The 27,582-nt window shown below is 35.0% G+C and overlaps 2 protein-coding genes across 2 annotated transcripts; one reads left to right on the top strand and one right to left on the bottom strand.

The window, feature by feature from the left end:
* Positions 1 to 1,973: 1,973 nt before the first annotated feature.
* Positions 1,974 to 16,303, bottom strand: chtopa (chromatin target of PRMT1a). The gene is made up of 6 exons (XM_073822192.1): positions 16,041 to 16,303; positions 11,279 to 11,370; positions 10,130 to 10,280; positions 8,094 to 8,271; positions 4,149 to 4,283; positions 1,974 to 2,754 (listed from the first exon to the last, which is right to left on the bottom strand). Exons 2-6 carry the CDS (start codon positions 11,341 to 11,343, stop codon positions 2,555 to 2,557), a joined length of 729 nt encoding a protein of 242 aa, XP_073678293.1. The 5' UTR covers positions 11,344 to 11,370; positions 16,041 to 16,303; the 3' UTR covers positions 1,974 to 2,554.
* A 2,484-nt stretch (positions 16,304 to 18,787) lies between these two features.
* On the top strand, positions 18,788 to 25,345 carry snapin (SNAP associated protein). Its single transcript, XM_073821416.1, has 4 exons — positions 18,788 to 18,943; positions 19,217 to 19,263; positions 21,938 to 22,056; positions 22,137 to 25,345. The coding sequence occupies exons 1-4, from the start codon at positions 18,828 to 18,830 to the stop codon at positions 22,242 to 22,244; spliced, it is 390 nt and encodes a 129-aa protein (XP_073677517.1). The 5' UTR covers positions 18,788 to 18,827; the 3' UTR covers positions 22,245 to 25,345.
* Positions 25,346 to 27,582: the final 2,237 nt, after the last annotated feature.

Genomic DNA, 27,582 nt, shown 5'->3' with positions numbered 1-27,582 from the left:
GTACATTGCATAAGTATTCATACCCTTAACAACTTAAGTACATAGTTGAAGCACCTTTACAGCCTCAAGTCTTTTTGGGTATGATGTGACAAGCTTTGCACATCTGCATTTGGCCATTCTTTGCCTCACCTTTTCACCTCTCAAGCTCTGTCAGCTTGGATGGGGGCTGGCAGACATTTTCTAGAGTCCTAGTTGTTCCAGTCGTCTTCCATTATGGATAATGCTTCTGTGAACCTTCAATGTAGCAGATTTTTTTCTGAACTCTTTCCTAGATCATTGCCTTAACACAAGTCTGTCACTGAGCTCTACAGGCAGTTATCTTGACCTCAGGACTTGTTTTTTGCTCTGATATGCATTTTCAGCTGTTAGACCTTTTCTGAGAGGTGTGTGCCTTTCTAAATCAGACTCATTCAAATGAATTTGCCACAGTTTAACTCCACTCGAAGTGTAGTAACATCTAGAAGCAATATGAATGCTCCTGAGCTAAATTTCGAGTGTCCCAGTATGAATACTTATGCAACGGGATCTTTTCAGTTTTTTATTTTTATTAACTAGAAATTTTATTTTAAAATAGAAAGCAGTTATTTTAAATAGTAAAAATATTTCACAATATTACTGCTTTTGCTGTACTTCGGATTAAAATAAATGCAGGCTTAGTGAAAACATCTTAAAAAAAATGTACTGTTCGAAAACGTTCGACTGGTAGTGTATATAAATAAGGCATTAGGACCAAATGATCTCTATTTACCCATCTTGTTTTTCTTTTAACGGTTTAGTTTAACCTCTGCGTTCATGTTTTTGATGTTACAACCCTCCTGTGTATTGTGAAATATATTGAAACAATATTTAATATAATTCCTGTGATATTTAAAACCACTGAACAGAGTTAGTTACAAATGTGACCCTGGACCAAAAATTGAGATTTATACATCTCATCTCTTATAAATTAGCTTTCCATTGATGTATGGTTTGCTGGGACAGTACAATATTTGGCCTGAGATACAACTATTTGAAAATCTGGAATCTGAGAATGCAAAAAAAAAAAAAAAAAAAAAAAAAAAAAAATCAAAAACATTGCGAAAATCGGCTTTAAAGTTGTCCAAATGTTCTTAAAGCATATAACCAATCAAAAATTAAGTTTTGATATATTTACGGTAGGAAATTTACAAAATATCTTCATGGAACATAATCTTTACTTAATATTCTAATGATTTTTGGCATAAAAGAAAAATCAATAATTTTGACCCATACAGTGTATTTTTGGCTATTGCAACAAATATACCCATGCTACTTAAGACTGGTTTTGTGGTCCAGGGTCACAAATATCTAAGCTCTCATTACTCATCACACTCCCCTGAAACATTTAAATATTTCCATCTAAATTACGCTTGGAAGAAAACAACCCATAAAACTACACACACAGCTTTATACCTCCCTCTTGTGGATATTTTTAACATTTGAAGCTTGCAAGACAAAGACATGACATTTAAAATGTCTAGAAAGTTAACATTGTTCATGTGACCCTGGACCACAAAACCAGTCATAAGTAGCACAGATATATTTGTAGCAATAGCCAAAAATACAATGTATGGGTCAAAATTAACGATTTTTCTTTTATGCCAAAAATCATTAGGATATTAAAGATTGTGTTCCATGAAAAGATTTTGTAAATTTCCTACTATAAATATATCAAAACTGATTTTTGATTAGTGATATGCATTGCTAAGAACTTCCTTTGAACAACGTAATACAATATTTAGATTTTTTTGCACCCTCAGATTCCAGATTTTCAAATAGTTGTATCTCAGTCAAAAATTGTCCTATCCTAACAAACCATACATCAATGGAAAGCCTTCAAAAAATTGACCCTGATGACTGGTTTTGTGGTACAGGGTCACATTGTTCAGGAAGTTAATGGAAGCACATGCGTCTTACGGCCAAGATTTATTTGAAGCCAACAGAAGAAGAAAAAAAAAAAAAAAAAAAAAAGTGGGTTACAATATACTTTTAAAACATCTTTTATAACAGACAAAAAAAAGACATATCAAGTTTGCGTATACTGAATAAAAGTTCTACTTTAAAACATAATAAAAATACAATAATAAAAGGTATGTTTCATTTGTAGAACATTACGGTAATTAACATCTGTTCATCTATATAAACCACATTTTACCACCAGATGATCAAATGCTCTTGGTTAAAGTTCACAGTTCCTCAAACATTGGGTCACTGCCAGAATTTCAGATTAGAAACACAATCTCTATTATAATGTGCCTTCATATTACTGCCAATGTTTTCTAAGAAGTTTTAGAACTGTGTTGAGGCTTTTACGATGTACAGAGTTCAGTTTAGAAAACGCGAGTGTCGACTCTCAAATCTTTGAAGATACTGGAGATGGATACATAACTTTGTACAACCTTCAAGTTTAAAAATGTCTTCTCAGGGAGTGTCCAAGAGCAACAGCTTTAATGGTACTAGATGTGTATCTTGTCAATCAATCAGTCTATTATCTGCAGATCTTTGGGGAGCTGTTCTCTTTCTCTCAGCGCAGTGGTTACTCCATGCTCTCAGGGTCTGCCTGGGCCATATAAGCATCCAGCTCAGCATCCAAATGACCCTTGGTCTTGGACATGTAAGCATCGAGCTGGTTGTCCAACTGCTCGCGTGTGACGACGGGACGACCTGCTCCTCGGCCTCTGCCGCGTCCACGGCCCCTTCCTGCAAAGCCTCCACGACCTCTCAGACCCCCACGGCCTAAGAAAGAAAATCATAGACTTTAAATAATGTTGAGAGATGTACATTTAAGCATGCAAGGACAAAACAGAAAACACTAACTAGCAGAAGACTGCATTTAACTTTGTTAAAGTCTCTTTAAATATACTTTTTTCCCTATTGTGATGTACAGCTTAGGTCAAAAGTTTACATCCCCTTTTTAGAATCTGCTAAATGTTAATTTTAACAAAACAAGAGGGGTCATGCAAAATGCATGTTATTGTTAATTTAGTACTGGCCTGAATAAGATATTTCACATATAAGACGTATATAGTCCACAAGAGAAAATAGTTGAATTTATTAAAACGACCCTGTTCAAAAGTTTACATACACTTGATTCTTAATGCTTCGTTGTTACCTGAATGTTCCACAGCTGTGTTTTGTTTAGTGATAGTTGTTCATGAGACTCTACTTTGTCCTGAACAGATAAACTGCCTGCTCTTCTTCAGAACAATCCTTTAGGTCCCACAAATTTAGTTTTTTTAGGATATTTGTGTATTTGAACCCTTTCCAACAATGACTATGATTTTGAGATCCATCTTTTCACACTGAGGACAACTGCGGGACTCATATGCAACTATTAGAGAAGGTTCAAACACTCACTGATGGTTCAGAAGGAAACATGATGCATTAAGAGCCAGGGGTGAAAACTTTTGGAACAGAACGGAGGGGTGTACATTTTTCTTATTTTGCCTAAATATAATTTTTTTCATTTAATACTGCCCTTCAGAAGATACTTGCATGTTTTTCCAGAAGACAAAAATTAATTAAATTTACCCTGATCTTCAAATTACCAGCTCTTAATGCAGGTTTTTTTCCCCTTCTGGAGCATCAGAGATCATTTGAACCTTCTGTAATAGTTGCATCTGAGTTTCTTAGTTGTCCTCAGTGTAAAAAGATGGATCTCAAAATCATACAGCCATTGTCAGAAAGGGTTCAAATACACAAAAAATGCAGGAAAACCAAAGAATTTGTGGGACCTGAAGGATTTTTCAGAAGAACAGCAGGCAGTTTAACTGTTCAGGACAAACAAGGGACTCATGAACAACTATCACTAAACAAAAACACAGCTGTGGATCATTCAGGTAACAACACAGCATTAAGAATCAAGTGGATGTAAACTTTTGAACAGGGTCATTTTTATAAATTCAACTTATTTTCTTTTGTGGACTATATGTGAATTATCTTATTCAGGTCAGTACTAAATCAACAATGCGTCAACCTGCATTTTGTATGATCCCTCTTATGGTAAAATTAACATTTTGCAGATTCTGAAAGGGTGTAAACTTTTGACCTCAACTGTATGAGTAAAACAGCATCTCAAGCAAGAAAAAAAAAAAAAAAAACTATGTAGGGCAGGACTTCATATTTCTCACCTCTTCCTCCAGCTGCGCCACGTGCTGCTCCTCGACCACCCAGAGCACCTCGTCCTACCACTCCTCCACGCTGACGCATGCCTCGACGGAGACCCATGCGTCCAGGACCACCTCTACCCCTCATCTGACCTGCACCTAATAAATAAGAACAATCATTTTACCAGAGGACGACGAATGTGCAAAATACTTCCAGAAGGCATTTGGGAGTACTTGAAATTTTGCATTCTAAATGTTACCAAGCTAGCTGCATTCATTAATTGCATCAAAACTTAGAATCTCCTTGTTTTGCTACATAGAACAATGCCAGGTCTTTGACTGTTAACTACTATGAATAACTGAAAGATAATTCAAATTCAAAATTACAATGGCATACTCTTTAATTTCATTTTATCTGCAAAAATAACCCCCTTAAAAGGATAATAAAAATTCTGTCAGTTATTTACTCTCATGTTGTACCAAACCAAGTTCAGTTTCCATTGTCTTCGATTATTTTTGGATCCATACAAATGGAAGACTATGGGAACCAAAACTGTTTGGTTACCAACATTTTCAAAATGTCTTCTTTTGTGAACCACTGAATTAAAGAAGTTTTCCAGAATGGAAAATCCTGTTAATTTACTCACCCCCATGTCATCCAAGATGTTCATGTCTTTCTTCTAGTTGCAAAGAAATTAAGCTTTTTTAGAAAAACATTCCAGGATTTTTCTCCATATAGTGAACTTCAATGGGGATCAACAGGTTGAAGATCCAAATTGCAGTTTCAGTGCAGCTTCAAAAGGCTCTACACAATCCCAGCCGAGTAATAATGTCTTCACGTGCTATCGAAAATGTCCTATTTCCCCACTTAAGTCGTGATTCAAAGCTTGTTGTATTCAAGTGCTTTTAATGTCGGAAAGAATAAAATGTAGCATCCCATTGGTTGACAATCATATAAACACTCACCATGGTATACAGTTCTGGAATTTAGGTCAAATACGTGCCAATTGCTTAAAAAAAAAACATGTAATATGCTTTCAATGATCATTCAATATATGGTCTATAAATACACTACTTTAGCGACAAGAAAAATGGATGTAGTTGTTGTGAGAACAGCATTGACAGCAGCAATGGTTGTCCCCTCCACCATGTTTAAACTTTATGACCCACCCAACTCGGAAACTCTGGTGTCAAAATTATTTCTAAATTTCCCAGTAGTAAATATGACTTGAGAGGCCATTAAAGTCCAATTTCCGATTAGGAAACTCATTCATATTTACGATAATTCCGATAGCACATGGCAGCATAAGGGTCTTATGTAGCAAAACAATCAGTCATTTTCTACAAAAAAAATAATAAATAATAATAATAATAAACTTTTTAACCAGAAATGCTCATCTTGCAGTAGCTTTGTGATGTGCATGTATGACTTCATGCATTATGCAATCTTGTTGAAAATGTCATGCTTGGTTAGTTCTTTGCCGGTGTACTTCGGTTTTGAAAAGGTAGGACAGGGTGACAAACGCCATCTCGTTTTCTCCAACTTCAAAATTGTCCAACATCACCGTTTCACCTTTGTTTGTAAGGAGTGTTTGCCTTTCTTTGCATGTTTGCTTTTTAAACACTGGGTTGTTATTTCCGCCTACGTCGTATGTGGTCTTACCAACATTACTACAAAATGCATGAAGTCGAGCTAGTGCAAGACAAGCATTTGTGGTTAAAAGTATATAATTGTTTTTTTTGTTTTTTTAAATGACCCATTGTTTTGCTAGATAAGACTTATTCCTCAGCTGGGATCGTTTAGAATCCTTTGAAGCAGCACTGAAATTGCAATTTGGACCTAAACCCCCTTTGAAGTCCACTATATGGAGAAAAATCCTGGAATGTTTCCTCAAACACCTTCATTTCTTTTCGACTGAAGACAGACATCTTGGGTGACATGGGGGTGAGCAAATGATCAGGAAATTTGTGTTCTGGAAGTGAACTAATCATTTAAGTCAAACAGATTTGGAACAACATGAAGCTGAATAATTAATCACAATTTTCATTAGGGCTGTGTATTGGCAAGGGCCTCACGACACGATACATATCACGATACATGGGTCACGATACGATATATCACGATATATTGCGATACAATAAATGTTGTGATATATTGCAATCGTTTGTATTAGTATGCATATCACATTAACAACTTGATAAAGTCGGCAGACGAATTAAAATTCCAATTTACTTTCCATCCATTCCAATTCATTAAATCTGCACAGTGTGACTGAACAGAGTAGCCAACGTTACCTTTTCCCAACACTTCAGCCTACTTTGTGTAATAACGAAAACGTTTATGTCAGTGAAAAAATAAGTCCAAAACTCTCTATTTTAACATTTTGAACAATAGGGCTCAACAATTTTTTTTTTCCCCTTGTGTTTTAATTGTGATAATTAAATGAAAGCATAAACATTAATTTATTTTTAATCAAATGAAAAAAAAACCCTTTTAATTTTTGGCAAACAAACAGAGGTTTACTGTTAAAATCACTACATGGAAGAAAAATTATATTCAGTTTAAAACGTTTAAATAATAATTGTAGTTTTTTTCTACAATTAAGTGGTTAATCTTGTTGTAATATTTATTTTTTATCATATATATTGTTTTATGTAAATTATTTAAATAGGAATATATAAACACATTTTACAATAAAAAAAGTAATACAAGACTAATATTGTTCTGTTACATGTTAAACCGTACTTTTATTTTGACAGGTTGCCGTGAAGTTTCTGTGTGTACAGTATGATATGCTTTCTCAAATGAAATGGTAAAAGTGACACTCACAGCAGCTTTGGAGATTGAGTTTCTGTTCATGTGAGATGCAAAGGCCAAAAATTAGCAGGAGCATCACGCGTGCTTCAGTATGCACGTAGTAAAAAAAAAAAAAAAAACACGCGTCTCCACCATTCATACATACAGAGGCATGTAGGAACATGCAGGATTCATTTTGAAACTGTCTTTTTGCATTTAAGTTTTCACAGACACTAGCCCATATCACGATTTGAATTAAGTGACAGACCAACTCTTGATTTATTAATCCAAAAATCAGTGGCATTTCGCGCTATAGTAAATTCGGTTTTTATGAATGGAGTCCGCGATCTCGTCTGTGTTTTCACGAGGAGACATTCTAAACGCGCGACCATGTAGAGACAGAAATGACATGTCTTTGTGTAAATAAGAAATAACATAAGGCAGTTTAGTTTGTTTAATAAAAGAACAATGTATAGACCTGTTATATAGGAAAGATAACCTTAAATGTGGATAAGATAAATAAGATAACCTTTTATTGTGATCTGGCGTTATATCGAAAATAAAATGAACTTGACATTCAAGAGGGCGGGCGGTGCCGTTGGATCAATACTTGAGGTTGGACTATCAATACACTATCGTAAAAGAAATTATCGCGATAGTTAGATGTATCGATATTTTTGCACAGCCCTAATTTTCATTATGTGCTGAGCCATCCTTTTAATCATTTACACTCTTTGAAGAAAGAGTAAAGCAGGCCTCAGCTGTCTCTTTCTGTTAACACCCTGAGGCTCCACAACAGGTGCAGGAACTATAAATCTGGTAACACACCAGGGGTCTCCTAACAGTCATAAAACGACAGCTTAGACCAATCAGCACATTGTGAAGTTCAGAGGGTAGGTGTGAAACCTCTGAAAAACACTGTAAAGCATTAGCTGTATTGCAGTGATTGACACTTACAAATGAAGAACAGGTTTCTTTTGAAATGTTAAGAAGCTGACACTTCACTTTCACCACAGGAAGGACTTGCTTTATACATGCACTTATCGCTTCCTCAGATTTAAAACTGCTGCAGCAGCAGCGCATAATTACTGCCTGTATTCATGTATAAATACAGGGAACACAGCTTTTTAATAATTGCAACAAAACAGCGGTGTGATGAAAAGAAAAGTCACCTCTAAGAGAGAGTGCTCCTCTCATGCCACTGCCTCTCACTCTTCCCCGCAGTCCTCGTCCAGCTCCACGCAATCCTCCAGGAAATCCTCGTCCTCTGCCACCGCCCGGCATCAGCGAGCCGATGGGCCGACCCAGCCTGGCCTGGATGTTGCTCTTCCCAAGTCGCTGCTTCAGGCTCTACAGGCGGGTTATATAAAGGATTTGTTTCTCTGGGTTGACTTAAATGTGGTATGCCCAACTTATAAAGTCAGCTTAAAATGACTATTGTTACATATCTGTAATGTATTACAATAAAATAAAACACGGCTTTGTTTTACCCAATCAAAAAAGTACGTTTCATACCAGAATGAAACCAGATTTGAACTGCAAGTCTGCAGTTTTGAGACTTCAGAATGTGATTGTGAAGTCATACTATTAGACAATCTTCTTTTGAAAAAAAATAAAAACACACACACACACACACACACACACACACACACACACACACACACACACACACACACACACACACACACACACACACACACACACACACACACACACACACACACACACACACACACACACACACACACACACACACACACACACACACACACACACACACAGTATAATGATAGTAAAAGAGTGCTTTTGATTACACTCTAATAGTATAATATTAATATATTATTAGTATACAAACAGTATTTTAGATCCTGGCAGTTCTTAAAGTGACAGCAGTCTAATATTCCTCCTGGTTATCATTCAAGTTAATCAAGTAACTAAAGAGAAAATCTCTCACTGTTCTTGACTAAATCACTTAAGTAATCTTAAGAAGAAACAATATATTTAAACTTACAAGATTGTGAAGATTATGCAGTGCTTTTATACATCTGATTAATTTGTACAGTGTATGTTGCAATTTATTTATTTGTTCTGCTGTAGTTTTGTCCTCTTGCTTATTATTTGTTTCTTATTTTAATCACTGACTATTAACTTGTCATCAGTAAGCTTAATTTCTTCTTTTTTTTAAGGTATTAGTTTTTTGAAACTTCTATGGTATCAAAAATTGATATCCAAGACCTAAAATAACTACACTGATGTACATAAGTCAAAAGATTTTTAATGTTTTCATTTTTAAAGACGTCCCTTTTGCCCACCAAGCTTGCATTTATTTGATCCAAAGTAAAAAGCAAAAACAGTACATTTTTGAAATAAATTCACTATTTAAAATAACAGTTTTCTATTTGAATACATTTTAATATGTAATTTATTCCTGTGATTGCAAACCTGAATTTTCAGCATCATTACTCCAGTCACATGATCCTTCAGAAATCATTCTAATATTCTGATTCTAATAGATTTGCTGCTCAAAAAACAAAGCCGAGTATAATTTTCAGGTTTCTTTGATGAATAGAAAGTTCAGAAGATCAGAAATCTTTTGTAATATTATAAATGTCTTATAATATTTAATCAATTTAAAGCATCCTTCCTAAATAAAAGTTAATTTCTATAATTCCCCCAATATTTTGTATAATGTTACAAAAGCTTCTTATTTCAGATAAATGCTGATCATTGGATGTTTCTATTCATCAAAGAATCCTGAAAGATGTGCTTAACTGTTTTAAGTCTTGATAATAATAAAATATGTTTCTTGAACACAAATTCAGCATATTAGAATGATTTCTGAAGGATCATGTGACACTGAAGACTGGAGCAATGATGCTGAAAATACAGCTTTGATCACAGGAATAAATTACATTTTAAAACATTTACATAGAAAGCAGTTATTTTAAGTAGTAAAAATATTTTGCAATATCACTACTTTTGCTGTAATTCAGATCAAATAAATGCAGTCTTGGTGAGCAAAAGAGACTTCTTTAAAAAAAAAAAAAAACCTTACCGTTCAAAAACTTTTGACTGGTAGTGTATATTGTAACTATGAAATAAAATTACTCATATTGACACTGCCATCAGTTGATTTGTGGCTCAATATGAATCACCTCAAAGTACCATTCGCGATCAAGTGATCATCTCTATACATGTCCTCTCTCACCTGTTTGTGCTGCAGGGCAGCCTGCACAGAGGGCCTGTTCTCCATCTGCTGGGCAAGTCGGCGGTTCCTCGCACTGGCCATGTGCTGCTGCTGCATGGTCGCCCGGATGCTACTCACTGTCGGCTGCTTGTTCTTCAGCATGTTTGTGAAGCTTGTGGGACACAACAGAAGGAGGAGGGTAGAGAGAGAGAAAGAGAAAGGAGGGAAAGGGGGATACGAGGAGAGGAGGGTTCCAAATCAAATCATTTCACACAGCATGGACGCAGCTACAGCGGCTCCTGTAGCAATCTAGAGAATGCCCTTTTTAGACCACACCTGCTTTCATTTACTCTCTCTCTCGATTACATGTGGAGACACCCCAACACATTCGGCTTAAACTGAACGCCTACGATGTGCTTTCAGCGACGAGAGAAAAGACAGAGATAGAAAAGAGACTTCAGAGTGATTGCCACTTACAGGCCGACATCAACCGACTGATGTCTTCAGTTCTGAGACACCGCATGGTGCGCCGGCCCAGGGCTAGAGGGGTGTCTGGCAACCCAGCCACTTACAACCAAGACCGTGACCTGGTTACACTGTTCTGCAAGATGCTTCTGATGAGAAGAAGGGAAGGGGGTTTGGGGGAGACAGGTCACGTCTAGGTACGGACTGAGCACCTTATTCCGTAGACAGCCAGAGAGAAATTGAGAAACGCAGAGGAGGAGCAGAAAAACTCATCTGAGAGAGAGAGAGAGAGAGAGAGATTGAGTGTGTGTTTTTATATGAGAGAGGGCAAGAAATATAGATGGCACACACACCATCTTGCATTATCAACTCATTCCCATGGCTGAGGATGCTCTTCTGCAGTGAATTCAAGTGCAGTCGGCTTACCTCACCATTACCCTCTCAGCTCCGGGTGTGCGCCGCTTACGCAAGGGACACTTCGCCAAATGGCATGACATTAGATCTTTAATTTTGACTCATGTAATCGCCGTCACGTTAGGTGAGCGGCGCACACCGTGCGGGCAGTCTAGCGTCCATGTCAGGTCTGATGTCTCCCCCTCAATGACCTCCATAGTACACGTGTCTTGAGGCGTGATGCCTTAGTTATCTCTGTATGCTTTTCCCCCTGGCCTTGAGATAATGCTGTCAGGATGCGTAGCGCCTCACCGCTCATTCAGGGACACCTTGGTGGTGCTTTTCAGCACGACTTTTTGAGAAGAAGGGGCACTCATGTTTCTTCAGGCTTGCAGGGATCTCTCCTGTGAGGGAGAAACAGCAGAATATAGATGTTAGTAGGGCTGTGCAATTATTCGAAATTCAGTTTCAAGTTCAGCTTCAAACAAATATGAAAATACAATAATTGAGAAAATGATTATTGCTCGCGATTCTGCCCCCTTGGTGCGCTTTCGCTCCTCCCAATTTCACATGCAAATCAGTAAAATCATGTAACGTGACTTGAATAAAATAGGACGTGCTAGATTGATTCATGTTTATTTGATGTCATGTTTTTAAAAGCACAAAAGAGATTTTGCGCTGTTCTGTGTATGCGCTCAGGGATGGAACAGAACACAGACAGGTAAAGTGAACATTTAACTAAAGATGCGTACCTGAACGGTCAAATACATGCAAATGTGTCAAAATGCACCGTTTGGTGATTTCTGGACTTCATCAGTTACGTCTCAAATTAATGTAAACAGTTGAGAATGACAATACGTGTGTAACAGTATATTGGATCCATGCAGCTCTTAAAGGAGTAGCTCACTTTCAGAACAGAAATTTACAAATAATGTATTCACCCCCTTGTCATCCAAAATGTTCATGTCTTTCTTTCTTCAGTTGTAAGGAAATTATGTTTTTTGAGGAAAACATTTCTGGATTTCGCTCGATATAATGGACTATGGTGCCCCCGAGTTTGAACTTCCAAAATGCAGCTTTAAAGGCCTCTAAACGATCCCAGCCGAGGAAAGAAGGGTCTTATCTAACAAAACGATCTGTTGTTTTCTAAACCAAAAAAAAAAAATGTATATACTTTTTAACCTTAAATGCGCGTCTTGTCTAGCTCTGTGTGTACTCTGTGAAGAGATTAAAAAGTATTTAAATTGTAAATTTTTATAGAAAAAAAAAAAAAAAGATCATTTTTCTAGATAAGACTAGGGCTGGGCAAATCTTTCGATTTTTAAGATTAATTCGAATTTACGTTTTAAGAAGATTTAATTTATCGCGATTTTTTGAATAAAAAAATAAATAAATATATATATTTATTTATTATTAAAAACATTCGAATTAATTGAAAAAAAATAAAAAAAAAAAAATTTGAAAGAATCGCCCAGCCCTAGTGGGTATGTGTATGTATGTATATATATATATATATATATATATATATAATATTTTTTTTTTTTTTTTTTATTGCATTGCTATCTTTAAATTAATCAATCATATAAAGTTCTGGACCCACCAGTGATGGAGTACTCGAGTCCTGGACTCGGACTCGAGTCCGACTCGAGTCACTATTCTTTGGACTCGAGTCCGACTCGAGAATCCACTCTCTGGACTTGTGACTCGACTTGGACTCGCGGATTGATGACTCGTACTTGGACTCGGACTCGAGGATAAATACAATCGGACTTGAGCATTCATCACTTTGTTTTTGACTAAATATGTTATAAAAAAATTATATAAGGTGTTACACTCTTCCTGTTTCGTGCCCAAGACCGGCCGCGATCTCCCTTCACAGACACTGCTACCTCTCGCTCTCTTTGCTTGACAACACACTCACTGACGTCACTCACTTTTACGCTCGTGCAATGCATGATGCATGATTCGCGGGCTAAATGTTCACATTTGTAAAATGCAGAAAGACGTGCCCCGGATCGTGAAGTTTGCCTACGCAAATTTTACTTCTAATGCTGGAAAGAGCAGCGCTACGTTGTGTGTGTAATCGCACAATTGAGGAAAAGACCGGGACATCCTCAAACTTGAACAGACACCTGTCACGGATGCACCCAGAAACATAAGCAAAATGCTTTCCATTGCCTAACGTTAGCTTTTTTCAAAAAAATATTATTGACTAATGCATATATGATAACAAACAGAAGAAGCTAGGGTTAATGTATGTCTGGTTCAGATTACAGCATTTTTTTTGTCTGTTGATAACTTAATGTTACTAGTCATTGTGCCAGATCAGATTTTTGCGATATTTGTCTGTTGCGATAGTCACTGTGTCAGATTAAACATTTTTTTGCAATTTTGACTCTTAAAATCCTGTGGTGTCGACAAGAAACATGTGAGACGTTACACGTTGCTTTCTGACCAGTCGCTTGCCGTCACACACACGCACACACACACGTTAAATAATTCGGTCACACACACAATCTCTCTCTCTCTCTCTGCATATCGTATTGATTTTTACGTTTTAAGTATCTTTAAAATACAGTGTCCTGTAAAATGCAGGTTTCTTTTTTTCGCTGAGTGTATTTCTGTAATACAGTGTTAAAGGATTAGTTCACACAAAAATGGAAATTTCCTTATCATGTACTCCTCCCACTGCCATCCAGGATCTTTTTTTTTCTTCAGTGGAAAATAAATTGTTTTCTTAAAGAAAATCATTTCAGGATGTTTTCTTAATGGACTTCAATGCCAAGTCAGTTGGTTGTTCTTGTTTCCTCATCAGGGTGAGTAAATTATTAGGAAATTTTCATTTTGAGGTAAACTAATAATTTAATGTTACTTATATATTAGAAATATATAAAAAAATATTTAAACTATTAAATAAATATAATCGTGCCACAACTGAAGACATGTAGACTCGAATACGGGACTCGAGACTCGACTCGGACTCGAACACTGGGGACTTGAGACTTGACTCGGACTCGAACTCTGGTAATGGTGACTCGACTTGGACTCGACTCGGACTCTTCTTTGGTGACTCGGACTTGGACTCGGACTCGAACACTGGGACTCGAGACTCGACTCGGACTCGACAGTTGGTGACTCGACTACAACACTGGGACCCACTAATAATCGTGTTAAATAATCGTGATTACAATACTGACCAAAAATAATCGTGATTATGATTTCTGCCCTAGATGTTAGGTATCTACACTGCATGAAATGAAAGTGAAAGTGTAACAGACTAAAACAAGGAAGTCAATGGAGAGATCTGATTGAATTACATTAGATTGAAAAAGTAATACCCTGGCTGGATTTTAAAATCCAGTGAGCTGGCTACCTTTAAATGGGTTTTTAATCTTTTATCTTTAATGCAAGGGATGTGCATCCTAATATTTAGAAGGCAACTACATAGTTAATTGTATAAAAAAGTTTATACAGTGAAAAAATTTGATTTCTTTTCTAGAGTACTCTAAAATTGACTTTCTCTGTAAATAGTATGTTTTTTTTTACTATTATAATCTTTTTAAATCAAATTGTATTGTGTTTATATACCACTTAATCTATTTTTATTTATTTACATTTTCTTTTTTAGTTCTCTCTAAACTTTCACATATTCCCTAGAAAATAAACCCCAGAAATCTGCAAGGGAGTGGTCCACATTTAATTAATCGTTTTATATATTTATGATTTAAATCAAAGTGTTTAATTTTTAATTTAAATCTTATTTTGATTTGATTTAATCTTTATTGATTTACATTTTTTTTTTTTTTTTTAAATCTGTTTTTTTTTCTCCCCACAGTTTTTTCTAAACTTTTTCACATATTCTCTAGAAATCTGCAAGGGAGTGGTCCCCATTTATTTCATCTTTATTTTTGTTTTTAAGTTTAAAAGTAAAATTTAAGTTCAATATTTTATTTTGATTTTCAATTAATCTTTTTATTTATTAAATCAATTTTTATTTAAATCTAGTTGTTTTTGTTTTCTACTATAACTTTTTACATAGCTTACTCTAAACTTCTTCACATACTCCCTAGAAAATAAACCCCAGAAATCTGCATGGAAGTGGCCTCAATTTATTTAATATTTTTTTCACCCATAGTTTTCTACATTTTCTTTTGTTCTTTAACAGTTTTCTGTAAATGTTTTCACATACTCCCCAGAAAATAAACCCTAGAAATGTGCAAGGAATTGGACCTTACTTAATATTTTTATTCATTTTTGAGTGTAAATCTAGTTTATTATTATTATTATTATTATTATTATTATTATTATTTAAATCTTATTTTGATTGTTTTCTACTTTTTTTTACACAGTATTCTCTAAAACTTTCCCTTGCAGTCCTTGTTTATTAATTTAAAACTCATATTTATTTTTTGGGGAAAAAAAAAAAAAAAAAAAAAAGTAATAGATTTGATTTAAATAGTTTTCTCTAAATTTTTTCACATATACTATCTAAAAAAAGAAACCCCAGAAATCTGCAAGGGAGTGGTCCCAATTTATTTAATCTCTATTTATTTATTTTGAAAATTTAAATCTATTTTTTTTATATTTAAATCTTATTTTGATTGTTTTCTACATTTTTTTTAACAGTTTTGGGCAACTTTTCCACAGACTTCCTATAATTCCCTTGCAGCCCTTGATTATTTATTTAAATCGTTTATATTCATTTGAAATAAATTTCACTTATTTTCATTTAATTTTGATTGGTCCACAGACTCCCTAAACCTCCCTTGAGGCCCCGTTTGGACTCCCCTGACCAAGACTTATATTTTTAAGTTCGGAGTATGCCGGTAGCCATAATAGTGCTTATGCTGGCCAAACCTGTTGTTCAGCAACTCAATAGGTTTCGGAACATTTTGTTATTAATACGACAACAAAATAGAAAAACAACAAGATTTACCGGTTTAACAAATGCATTTATTTAGTGTAAGACTGTTCATCAACATAACGTTAACTCACACACAACTCGTTCGTGTGTTCACGTATTAACCAGTATAATATCATACATAATAATGTGTAAGTTATATTTAATTCTTACCTTTTCTGTGAAAGACTCGTGTAGTAGATCTGTTAGCTGTGTAGCTTAGCGTCGCTGGAGCAGCTGACTGACTCGACGAAATTCACTCCAAACTTCTCCACTTGACGCCCGAAAATTGTACAACTACCGCCCCTCTTCTAAAAATGTTTAAAAACTTAAAAACAAAGCTATACCCCACAAAACTGGTTATTTAACACCAATCTACTTCTAATCCGCAACTCTATCTGCCTACCCTCCCCTCATTCATCACAAAATGGTGCTAACAACTGCGGGAGCTAGGAAAATGGAGCACTACTTACTACGTCAGATATCGCGAGATTTAAGCATGAAAGGCTGCGTGCAAATAGCGTACTATCATACTAGTACTAGAGTTTGTGCGTGAACGTTATGCATGAAGATTTTATTTAAAATAAAAAACGGTACATTTTAAGGTGCTCTGAGCCACTTTTAACTATTTTAAATTACATTTAAATCATTACCATATACTTACAGTCATATATTTGATCCAAATTATAGCGAAAACAGTACAATTCTGAAATATTTTTAATATTTAAAATAACTATTTGAATCTATTTTAAAAATGTAATTAATCCCTGTAATTTCAAAGCTGATTTTTTAGCATCATTACTCCAGAAAGGTCCTTCAGAAATCATTCTAATATTCTGATCTACTGCTCAGAAACACATATAATATTATTATTATGTTGAAAACAGCTGAGTAGATTTTTTTCAGGTTTCTTTGGTGAACAGAAAGTTCAGAAGAACAGCATTTATCTGAATTATAAATCTTTTGTAACATTATAAATGTCTTTACTATCACTTTTGATCAATTTATAGCATCCTTGCTAAATAAAAGTATTGATTTCTATAATTAAAAATATATATATACTGACTCCATGCTTTTGAGTGGTATATGTTGTAACAAAAGCTTTTTATTTCAGATAAATGCTGATATTTGGATCTTTCTATTCATCAAAGAATCCTGAAAAAATGTACTCCACTATTTTAAATATTGATAATAATAAATGTTTCTTGAGCATCTAATCAGAAAATTATAATGGTTTCTGAAGCATCATGTGACACTGAGCACTGGAGTAATGATGCTGAAATTTTAACTTTAGAATAAATTACATTTTAAAATATATTCAAATAAAAAGCAGTTATTTTAAATAGTAAAAATATTTCACAATATTACTGCTGTTGCTGTTTTTTTAAATGCAGGCTTGGTGAGCAGAAGAGACTTTTTTAAAAAAACAATAAAAATCTTACTGTTAAATTGGTAGTCCGCTGAGTCAAAATAATTTAAAGAATTTAAACTGACAAATATTGCAAGCACTAGCTCATATCAGGTCATAAACTTGTATAAAACATGTATAATTATAATTTTTATAATTTATATTTTTTTTACTATACACTATATATGACTCACAATAATCCTTATCCTGAAATTTAAAAGACAGCCACTACATTTTCAAGATATCAAATTAAAAAAAAAATCTTATAATTATGTTGAAAATATTTAGTTTTCTCACAAATGTATTTATTTTCTTTATTAACGCTTGAACAGACACACTGTAAAAAAAAAAAAAATGCCGTAAAAATTTACAGTAAAAAACGGGCAGCTGTAGTTGCCAGAATTTTACCGTAAAAATCACAGTAGCAATGTTTTACGGTTTTCACTTAAATTTACAGGTAAATACCGTAATTTCATTAACTGATATAATGGTAATGTACCAACCTTTTGAAGTACTGAAATCTGTTTTGCACCTTTGTAATACACTGATAACTACCATCACATGACAAAACCATCATGGTAATACACATAAAACTGAAATAATGCAAAAAACATTAATTTAACAAATTAGATGTAACATACAACCCTGATGTACAAAACTGCAAAGAAAAAGTTATTTCAACAAAAAACATTAAATAAAAAAAATGAAACACATGGAATTCTGGGAATGTCAATTTACGGTTATACACTGTAAATTTTACATTCTTTTTCCACTTTCAAAAACGGAAAATTACATGCAATGTCCAACACAGTTTTTCACCATATATAAAAGGGGAACTTAGCGTTAACCATTTCACAGGTTTTTACCGTAGCATTTTTACAGTTTTTACTGTTAAATTCACGGTAATTTTTTAGAGTGCAGTATAAGAAGAACATAGTCAAGGAATCACATACAAATCCATAAAATAATAACCAATACTTATAAATTAAACATTAATGACAAACACGAACGTATACACATTAATAATAAAAACAAAACAAACAAACAAACAAAAAAACACCTGAATGTGAATGACATTACAAAGATAATACAAAGATATACCAACAAACGCATATAAGGAAAGCATCTAATACTCACAAATGTACAGTTTGATGTATTACTTGTTTTTTTCTCACATTTTTCTAATCTTTTTATTATTTATTTTTATTCCTTTCGCCTACTTTAATCCTATTATTATCTATTTATTTTAAACTGACTGTCAGTACCATTTTTAACTGCTTAAAGTTTCATGTCAGTTGCCCACTATTTCTGCAGTTCGCAGTATACAACATTACATACTGTTTCAAATGCAGTTTCGCATACTAGTCATAGGTAGGAAGTAGTACGCTAGTGCTCCTATTGTATTTGAACCCAGCCATATGTGTGACGCAGAATGCAGGCAAATTTGCAGATTCGCTGATTTCCAAATCATCGCACAGCTCTTGTACTCGATCTGTGTTGTAATATCTGTACAGGCGCAGTGACTAGCATTGTCAAATCAAAGCTCAGTAAAGATGGCAGCGTTAGCAGTGGTGGAAACCCCATCAGGGAAAGATGCTCTGGCTGAGGGTTTGCTGGACCTCCTGAGACCCGCAGTACAGCAGCTTGACCTACATGTGCACTCAGTCAGGTAACGTTAGGGTGTTTTGGCAAACGGTCGTGTTTTTAATGTTTAATTCAAAACGAGCAGTTGTGTTTGCTAACATGCTAACGGCTGTCAACATGACAGGTCTTGTGACTCATGGATGCTGTACCAAGCAAAACCTACAACAATGACTGTTCATTTATTTATTTCTTACTTTTCGCAGCAACGCACGATGTTTGCGTTTGAGATATGAGTTAGTCGTGGATTTTAAAGCATTCATAAATATCTCGTTTACACATTGTTAATTTATCTTCACAGAGAAAGCCAAGTGGAACTTAGGGAACACATTGATAATTTGGCATCTGGTAAGTTGGTTTGACGTGATTATGCACATATTACTTTTTTTTCTCAAATGAGAATTTGACCATTGGGTCAAATTAGTAAATATTAGTTTACAACAGGGTCTGAATTTTAGCTAATTGTATGTCTTTGGCGCCTGTGTGCAAAAGAAGTACAATTGTCTACATTTCGCACAGTAACTAAATGCACAAGGAATTGATTCTGAGTGAAACTGTCAAAGAATATAAACTTATAAATATTCTTTTTATTGTACAAGCGATCACATACAAAATGATTCATTTTTTTGTACAAATCTGTCAGACATATATCTGTGACATGTATGTTTGTGGTGATGTTTACTAAATTGGCAAATGACATGTGATAGTAGTAAATAGGAATCACATTTATACTAATCGATTAATCAAATTTGAAAGCATATATACAATGCAAAAATGCTTTTCTTACTTGGATTTTTTGGTCTTGTTTCCAGCAATATCTAAAGATTCTTAAATCAAGAAGGATTTTCTAGATGAGTAAAAGTTACTTTCTTGTTTTCAAAGTTAAAATTAAGTGAGTTTTTGCTTAGAGCAAGCAAAATAATCTTCCAATGGGGTAAGCAAAAAAATCTTATTTCAAACAGAAAACAAGATTATTTTTCTTAGCCCATTGGCAGATTATTTTGCTTGTTTCAAACAAAAACACTTAATTTCGACTTGTTTTTTCTGAAAACAAGACAGTAATTTTTACTCATGTAGAAAATCCTTCTTGATTTAAGAATTTTCAGATATTTTGGCTGGAAACAATACAAAAAATCTAAGTAAGAAAAGCATGTTTTGCAGTGTGTGGATAAAACATATATACACTACCAGTCCATTTTTTTGTTTTGTAAAATTAACAGTAAGATTTTAATGCTTTTTGAAGCAAAAACAAAATTTTGAATGATATAGTGTATAATGTTACAAAAGCTTTTCATTTCAAATAAATGCTAATCTTTGGATCTTTCTATTCATCAAAGAATCTTGAAAATGTACTCAACTGATTTAAATATTGACAATAATATGTTTCTTGAACTGCAAATCAGCATATTAGAATGATTTTTAAAGGATCATGTGACACCGAAGACTGGAGTAATGATGCTGAAAATTCAGCTTTGATCACTGGAATAAATTACATTTAAAAAATATACTCAAATAGAAAGCAGTTATTTTAAATAGTTCAAATATTTCACAATATTACGGTTTTTACTGTATTTTGGATCAAATAAATACAGGCTTGATGAGCAGAAGAGACTTCTTAAAAAACTAAAAATCTTACTGTTTAAATTTTTTTTTTTTTTTTACTAACTGTTAAAATCTGTATCTGTATAACATTTTGATCAGTATGGCTCATGCAATGACAAAAACACTTAATTTAGGTTGCATTGGCCAATTTACTGGCAAAATAACTAGGTTTTAAAGCACAAACTACATGTTTTGGAGTTTATGAGTTATTACATTTTGTAGACATGCAGTAGAGTTGTGATGTCTCACAAAACAGTTGTGATTGTTGTGGTTACAACTTTGAGAATATTACAACTCTTTCAAAAAGCAAGACAAAGCAATTAAATAGGGTGACCATACATCCTCTTTCTACCATGTCCTGACTGGGATTAATAAATTGCCAATTGTTGTCACACTTGCAAAAGGTAATGAAAAAAAGGTAGTTTATATAATAATATTCACTGCATGTGAAAAGGTGGGCTCTACAGAGAACAGTCAAAGCAAAGCCAATACACATACGCACAGTTGAGGTCAAAAGTTTACATACACCTTGCAGAATCTGCAAAATATTAATTATTTTACCAAAAAAAGAGGCGTCATACAAAATGCATGTTATTTTTTTATCTAGTACTGACCTGAATAAGATATTTCACATAAAATGTGAAATACATATTAAATTGACCCTGATCTTCAAATTCAAAAAGTTTTTACTCCCGGCTCTTAATGCATTGTTTTTCTTTCTGTAGCATCAGTGAGCGTTTGAACCTTCTGTAATAGTTGCAATAGTCTCTCAGTTGTCCTCAGTGTGAAAAGATGGATCTCAAAATCATACAGTCATTGTTGGAAAGGGTTCAAATACACAAAAATGCTGAAAAACCAAAAGATTTGTGGGACCTTAAGGATTTTTCTGAAGAGCAGCAGGCAGTTTAACTGTTCAGGACAAACTAGGGACTCATGAACAACTATCACTAAACACAAAAACACAGCTGTGGATCATTCAGGTAACAACACAGTATAATCAAGTGTATGTAAATTTTTGAACAGGGTCATTTTTATAAATTATTTTCTCTTGTGGACTATATGTAAACTTCTTTTATGTGAATTTTTTTTTTTCAGGTCATAAATAGCATGCATTTTGATCTCTCTTATTTTGGTAAAAACAATTAACATTTTGCAGATTCTGCAAGGTGTATGTAAACTTTTGACCTCAACTGTATATGTAGATACGTTGTAGGGATATTTTTTGCTAATGAGAAATCCCAGCTAGGATTTCTGAAAAAAACTGAATGTATTGTCATCCTTGACTAAAAAAAGTGACATGTTATGACTATCATTTGGCATAGAATATAAGAATATAAAATGTACCTCTATGCCTATTTGCAGTAATAAAAGGCAGTATTTATGTATCTCATGTCATCTCATGTGAGCATTTCTTCTGCAGAGTTGTGTAGGATCAACGAACACCAGAAGGTGGCACTAGACTTAGACCCATATGTTAAAAAGCTCCTTAATGCCAGGCGAAGAGTGGTGCTTGTCAACAACATACTCCAGAATGCACAGGTAAGAGACTGAGACTTTAAATATAAAACATCAGTTAATATGCACAGTTTTCTCTTCACCCTCTCTGATGTTTGTTACAGGAGCGTTTGCGAAGGCTGAACCATAATGTTGCGAAGGAGACAGCACGCAGGAAGACCATGCTCGAGGCATCCGGAGCCTTTACCCCACGCTCTCCCAGCAAACCATGATGTCCGAAATCTCTCCTTTTGGGAATGCACCATTACACTGTGCTCAATGCCAAGGACCAACGCTGTAGATTAGCAGAATCTTCCTCACATCGTTAAAAGGGCACTGGGCTATGCAAAGCACTGCTAGCAGATCACTGCAGCATTAATGTCAGTTCACTCAAGAGTAGTCAGGGAGACCGCAGTGTACATATGCACTCAATTCTTTCTGGAACATATGACTTTTTAATAAAATATTTGTGTGTATGAAATTAACTGATGCTGAAAAATGCAATGCTGTGGATTTGCTAATTATTTGCAAATTTAAGATTTGAATGGTTATTGTTATTTATCAGAACTGTAAATATTCTGCTGTCAGTTTTGATCTAATCAGTGAAATGTGGAAATTATCCACATTTATCAGTACAGTATATTGTTTTCTCTTGGTTTTAGACTCTATACACATTCTATAATTGTTTTCTGTTGCAAATTCATGTATTTTAAAGTTGCTCAATCAAAAATTTAAATGTATTTACCGTCAGGTCATCCAAGATGTAGATGAGTTTGTTTCTTCATTAGAACAGATTTCGAGAAATGTAGCATTACATCATTTGCTCACCAATGGATCCAGTGGAGTGAATGGGTGCCGTCAGTATGAGAGTCCAAACAGCTGATAAAAACAACACAATAATCCACTTTAGTCCATCAGTTAACATCTTGTGAAGTGAAAAGCTGTTTGTTAGAAACAAATCCATCATTAGCACATTTTAACCTTATACTGTTGTTTCTGGACCAAATATGATTCCATAATTCATAATAATGCTCTCTCTAGTTAAAAAGTCCATCTCCTGTTGTCCTCTCACATCAAAATCCACAAACATATTTCTTTGGACTGTTTTCTCTTGTAAATGATTATTGATTTGTGCATATTTCTCTCCTGATTCACACAAGATGACTTTTTGCTCTGGAGAAAGCAGTACTGGACTCATATTTTAGATAAAAGCAGTGCTTTGAAGTTTAGTGTCTTGATGAATTTGTTTCTTATAAACATTCAGCTTTTCACTTCACAAGATGTTAACTGATGAACTGGAGTGGATTACTTGTGGATGTTTTTATCAGCTGTTTGGACTCTCATTCTGATGGCACCCATTCACTGCAAAGGATCCATTGGTTAGAATGTGATTTAATGCTAAATTTCTCCAAATCTGTTCCAATTAACAAACAAACTCATCTAAATTTTGGATGGCGTGAAGGTGAGTACATTTTCAGAGAATTTTCAAGTGATCTTTCACTCAAAAAGGCAAATTCTGTCATCATTTACTCAACTTAGATAATGTACTTACCCCCTCCATCCTGCCATCCATGTCTTTCTTTCTTCAGTTGTAAAGAAATTATGTTTTTTGAGGAAAACATTTCAGGGTTTCTCTTCATATAATGGACTTCTATGGTGCCCCAGAGTTTGAACTTCCAAAATGCAGTTTCAAAGGGCTCTAAATGATCCCCCTGATTTGAGGTTAAAAAGTATATAAATTGATTATTATTTTTTTTTTTTTAGAAAATAACCGATCGTTTTGCTAGATAAGACCCTTCTTTCCTTGGCTGTGATCGTTTAGAGCCCTTTGAAACTGCATTTTGGAAGTTCAAACTCAGGGACACCATAGAAGTCCATTATATGGAGAGAAATCCTGAAATGTTTTCCTCAAAAAACATAATTTCTTTACGACTGAAGAAAGAAAGACATGAACATCTTGGATGACAAGGGGGTGAGTACTTTATCTGTAATTTTTTGTTCTGAAAGTGAACTACTCCTTTAATGTATTTCTAAACCTGTACACTTACTTCTGAGAAATATAAAAGAAGATGTTGCAGATATAAGAAAAGTTGTTTTGTCCTTACAATGTAAATTAGAGGGTAAGGGTTTGCAAATTATGACAGTATTTATTTTTCTGGCATTAATTACTCACTCTAATGTCGTTCCCAAACCAGTAAGACCTTCGTTCATCTTCAGAACAAAAATTAAGATATTTTTGATGAAACCTGAGAAAACAAAAATAACTTAATTCAACAATTTCCTCTCTTTGATGTCAGTCTTTGATGCATCTTATGGGTTTGGAACGACATGAGGGTGAGTAATTAATGACAGAATTTTCAGTTTTGGGTGAACTATCCCTTTAAGAAAACATCTTAAGATATGTATTTGTACTTTTTACATAGATATTCAGCCTCTAAAGACTACTAATGCAATTATTGTTCAATTAGGAGTGTCTTAATTTTATATATATTTTGAGATTCCAAGTCACAGATCAAGCCAAAGTAAGTGTGTAGATATAAATTCCAATTTTAGTGGGAAAATGATCTTTCCCAGCCATCCGTGGCATTGCAGTGCAATTATAATTGAATCAGCAGTAAAATCTTAGGCATGCACATGTCTTATGTAAATAGGGAATGCTTTGTAAAAGGATATGAGAAAGGGCAGATGAAGGTGACCTCTCGTTTCAGCTGAAAGGGAGAGGGTTAGGAAAAGATTTCAGGACAGGTGAAAGGTCAAGGCAGGGAATCTATCAAGGAGGAAGTTGGAATCATACAAGGGGCCTCCTAAAAGTCGCTCCGTCGATGAGAGATTAAAGACACATTGCTGGAAATCACTTGACTTGAAGTAAAATAAGAGAGTGAAAGCCTTTTGGAGTCTTTATATTTGTGACCCTGGACTACGAAACCAGTCTTAAGTGGCACGGGTGAATGTGTAGCAATAGCCAAAAATACATTGTACGGGTCGAAATGATCGATTTTTCTTTTATGCCAAAAAAGATCATGTTTTATAAATATATTTTGCAAATATCCTACTGGAAATATATCAAAACTTAATTTTTGGTTAGTAATATGCATTGCTAAGAACCTAATTTGGACAACTTCAAAGGCGATTTTCTCAAGATTTAGATTTTTTTTGGCACCCACTCAGATTCCAGATTTTCAAATCGTATTTCGGCTTTGTATCTTTTTATTAGCGTATTTATGGCTGGTTTTGTGGTCTGGCGATCACATTTAATGTTCACTACATATGCAAACGTGGCTAAAATATGTGCATGCTACTGTAAAAATATATCTTTTTTTGTGCAAAAATCTGATATATTGTATGAAGCGACTTTTTTGGGTTATAAGCTTACACTCTTAAAAACAAAGGTGCTTTAAAAGGTTCTTCACAGCAATATAGAACCATTTTTGGTTCCACAAAGAACCATTCAGTCAAAGATTCTTTAAAGAACCATATCTTTCTTATCTTTTTATAATCTGAAGAACCTTCTTTTGACACAAAGAACCTTTTGTGAAACAGAAAGGTAGATGTTAATGGTTCTTCTATGGCATCGTGAAGCGAGGCTGGTTTTAGCCACCTAAGACCACCTAAGACCAGCCAGCATAAGGTGGTTTTAGCTGTTTTTTCAGCAGGGGAGTGTGCGTCTTTTGTTTATTTCAAGCTTTAAATGAATGAAGTCCCTTATTTTTAACATGGTCTCAGACTTTTGGGCACCGTTGTACATTTTAGTCATTTATTAAAGCTGTCAGTGAGCTTTTAATAAGAATGTGATACAAGTTTTCTAGTGCTCGCTGCATGTGTTTTGTGTCCAAAAATCTGATATTTTGTATGTAGCGACTTTAGTTTATAATACACTCTTAAAAATTAAGGTGCTTTAAAATATTCTTAACAGCAATTCCATTGAAGAACCATTTTTGGTTCCACAAAGAACCATATCTTTCTTACCTTTTTATAATCTGAGGAACGTTCTTTCGCCACAAAGCCTGGCCAGGCTGGTCTTAGCTGGTCAGGCTGGGAGACCAGCTACTTACATCTTAAACCAGGTGACGAGCCAACCAGCCTGGCTGGTTTTAGCTGTTTTTTCAGCAGGGGAGTGTACATCTTTTATTTCAAGCTTTAAATGAACAAAGTCCCTGATTTTTAACATCTCAGACTTTTGGGCACCGTTCTACATTTTAGTCGTTTATTAAAGCTGTCAGTGAGCTTTTAATAAGAATATGATACAAGTTTTGCATGTGAGCACTAGAAAAATATATCTTTTGTGTCCAAAAATCTGATATGTTGTATGAAGCGACTTCTTTGGTTTATAACCCTACACTCTTAAAAACAAAGATGCTTTAAAAGGTTCTTCACAGCAATTCCATAGAACTATTTTGGGTTCCACAAAGAACCATTCAGTCAAAGATTCTTTAAAGAACCATCTCTTTATTACCGTTTTATAATCTGAAGAACGTTCTTTCAACACAAAGAACCTTTTGTGATACAGAAAGGTTATTTAGATGTTAAAGGGTCTTCTATGGCATCGTGAAGCACCTTTATTTTTAAGACCCTGCTAAAAAAACAGCTAAAACCAGCCTAGGCTGGTTGGCTGGTTTTAGCTGGTCATAGCTGGTCATCAGACTAGTTTTAGAGGGGTTTTGGCCACTTTCCCTGGCCAGGCTGGTCTTAGCTGGTCAGGCTGGGAGACCAGCTAAAACCAGCTACTTTCAGCTTAAACCAGGTTTTAGCTGTTTTTTCAGCAGTGGAGTGTACATCATTTGTTTTTTTCAAGCTTGAAATGTACAAAGTCCCTGATTTTTAACATGGTCTCAGACTTTTGGGCACCGTTGTACATTTTAGTCGTTTATTAAAGCTGTCAGTGAGCTTTCAATAAGAATATGATACAAGTTTTCTAGTGCTCTCTGCATGCGGCACTGGAGTGCTAGTCTAAAAGTAGCCATCACTGGCTGTTGTAAATTTCAATCATCGATGGAAACTGAGGAGGGATGAATGGGGCGGGGTGAGCCGATACGGGGCGGAGTAATCTCAGCGGCGCCACCTTAAAAAAACAGTCGCGCCGATATGTCAATCCAGACGCGACCCAGACAGACCTCGGCCAGGGGGCCCAGCCGTGAGAGCCGTGCTGTGATTGGCTAAGCGCCGCCGTCCTTTTGAGACTCGCCGTCTCATTGGTTGGAGCCGGGCGAGACGCTCACGCGCACAATGTCTACCCGCTTTTGTTATTGTAGCGAACGCGAGGAGAGCGGGCAGGATGCGCGGACGGAGACAGCGAGCCTGATAGTCCGGTATCGACTCTGATAGACTCAAATTAGATGTTGGAGGGGGAAGGGGACACGAATTACTACCTCTCCGTCCTTGTCCAGAAGACAGCTTTTCGCTATTCTCCAACGATACGACCGATGTGTGAGTATCTCAACATTTTTGCGGGCTTGTTTTATTAAATTTTAAATGCACGCTGCACCATTCGAGACTGAACGGATTCAGCGCTCGGTAAAAACCGTATTACATCAAAGGTGTGCCTGGTCGTGTCGTAATAACTCATCTTTGCCC

This window comes from Garra rufa, chromosome 17, assembly GCF_049309525.1.
Source record: "Garra rufa chromosome 17, GarRuf1.0, whole genome shotgun sequence".
NCBI lineage: Eukaryota > Metazoa > Chordata > Actinopteri > Cypriniformes > Cyprinidae > Garra > Garra rufa.
Note: the sequence above shows the minus strand (reverse complement) of the source record. Positions and strands in the feature narration are given on the sequence as shown.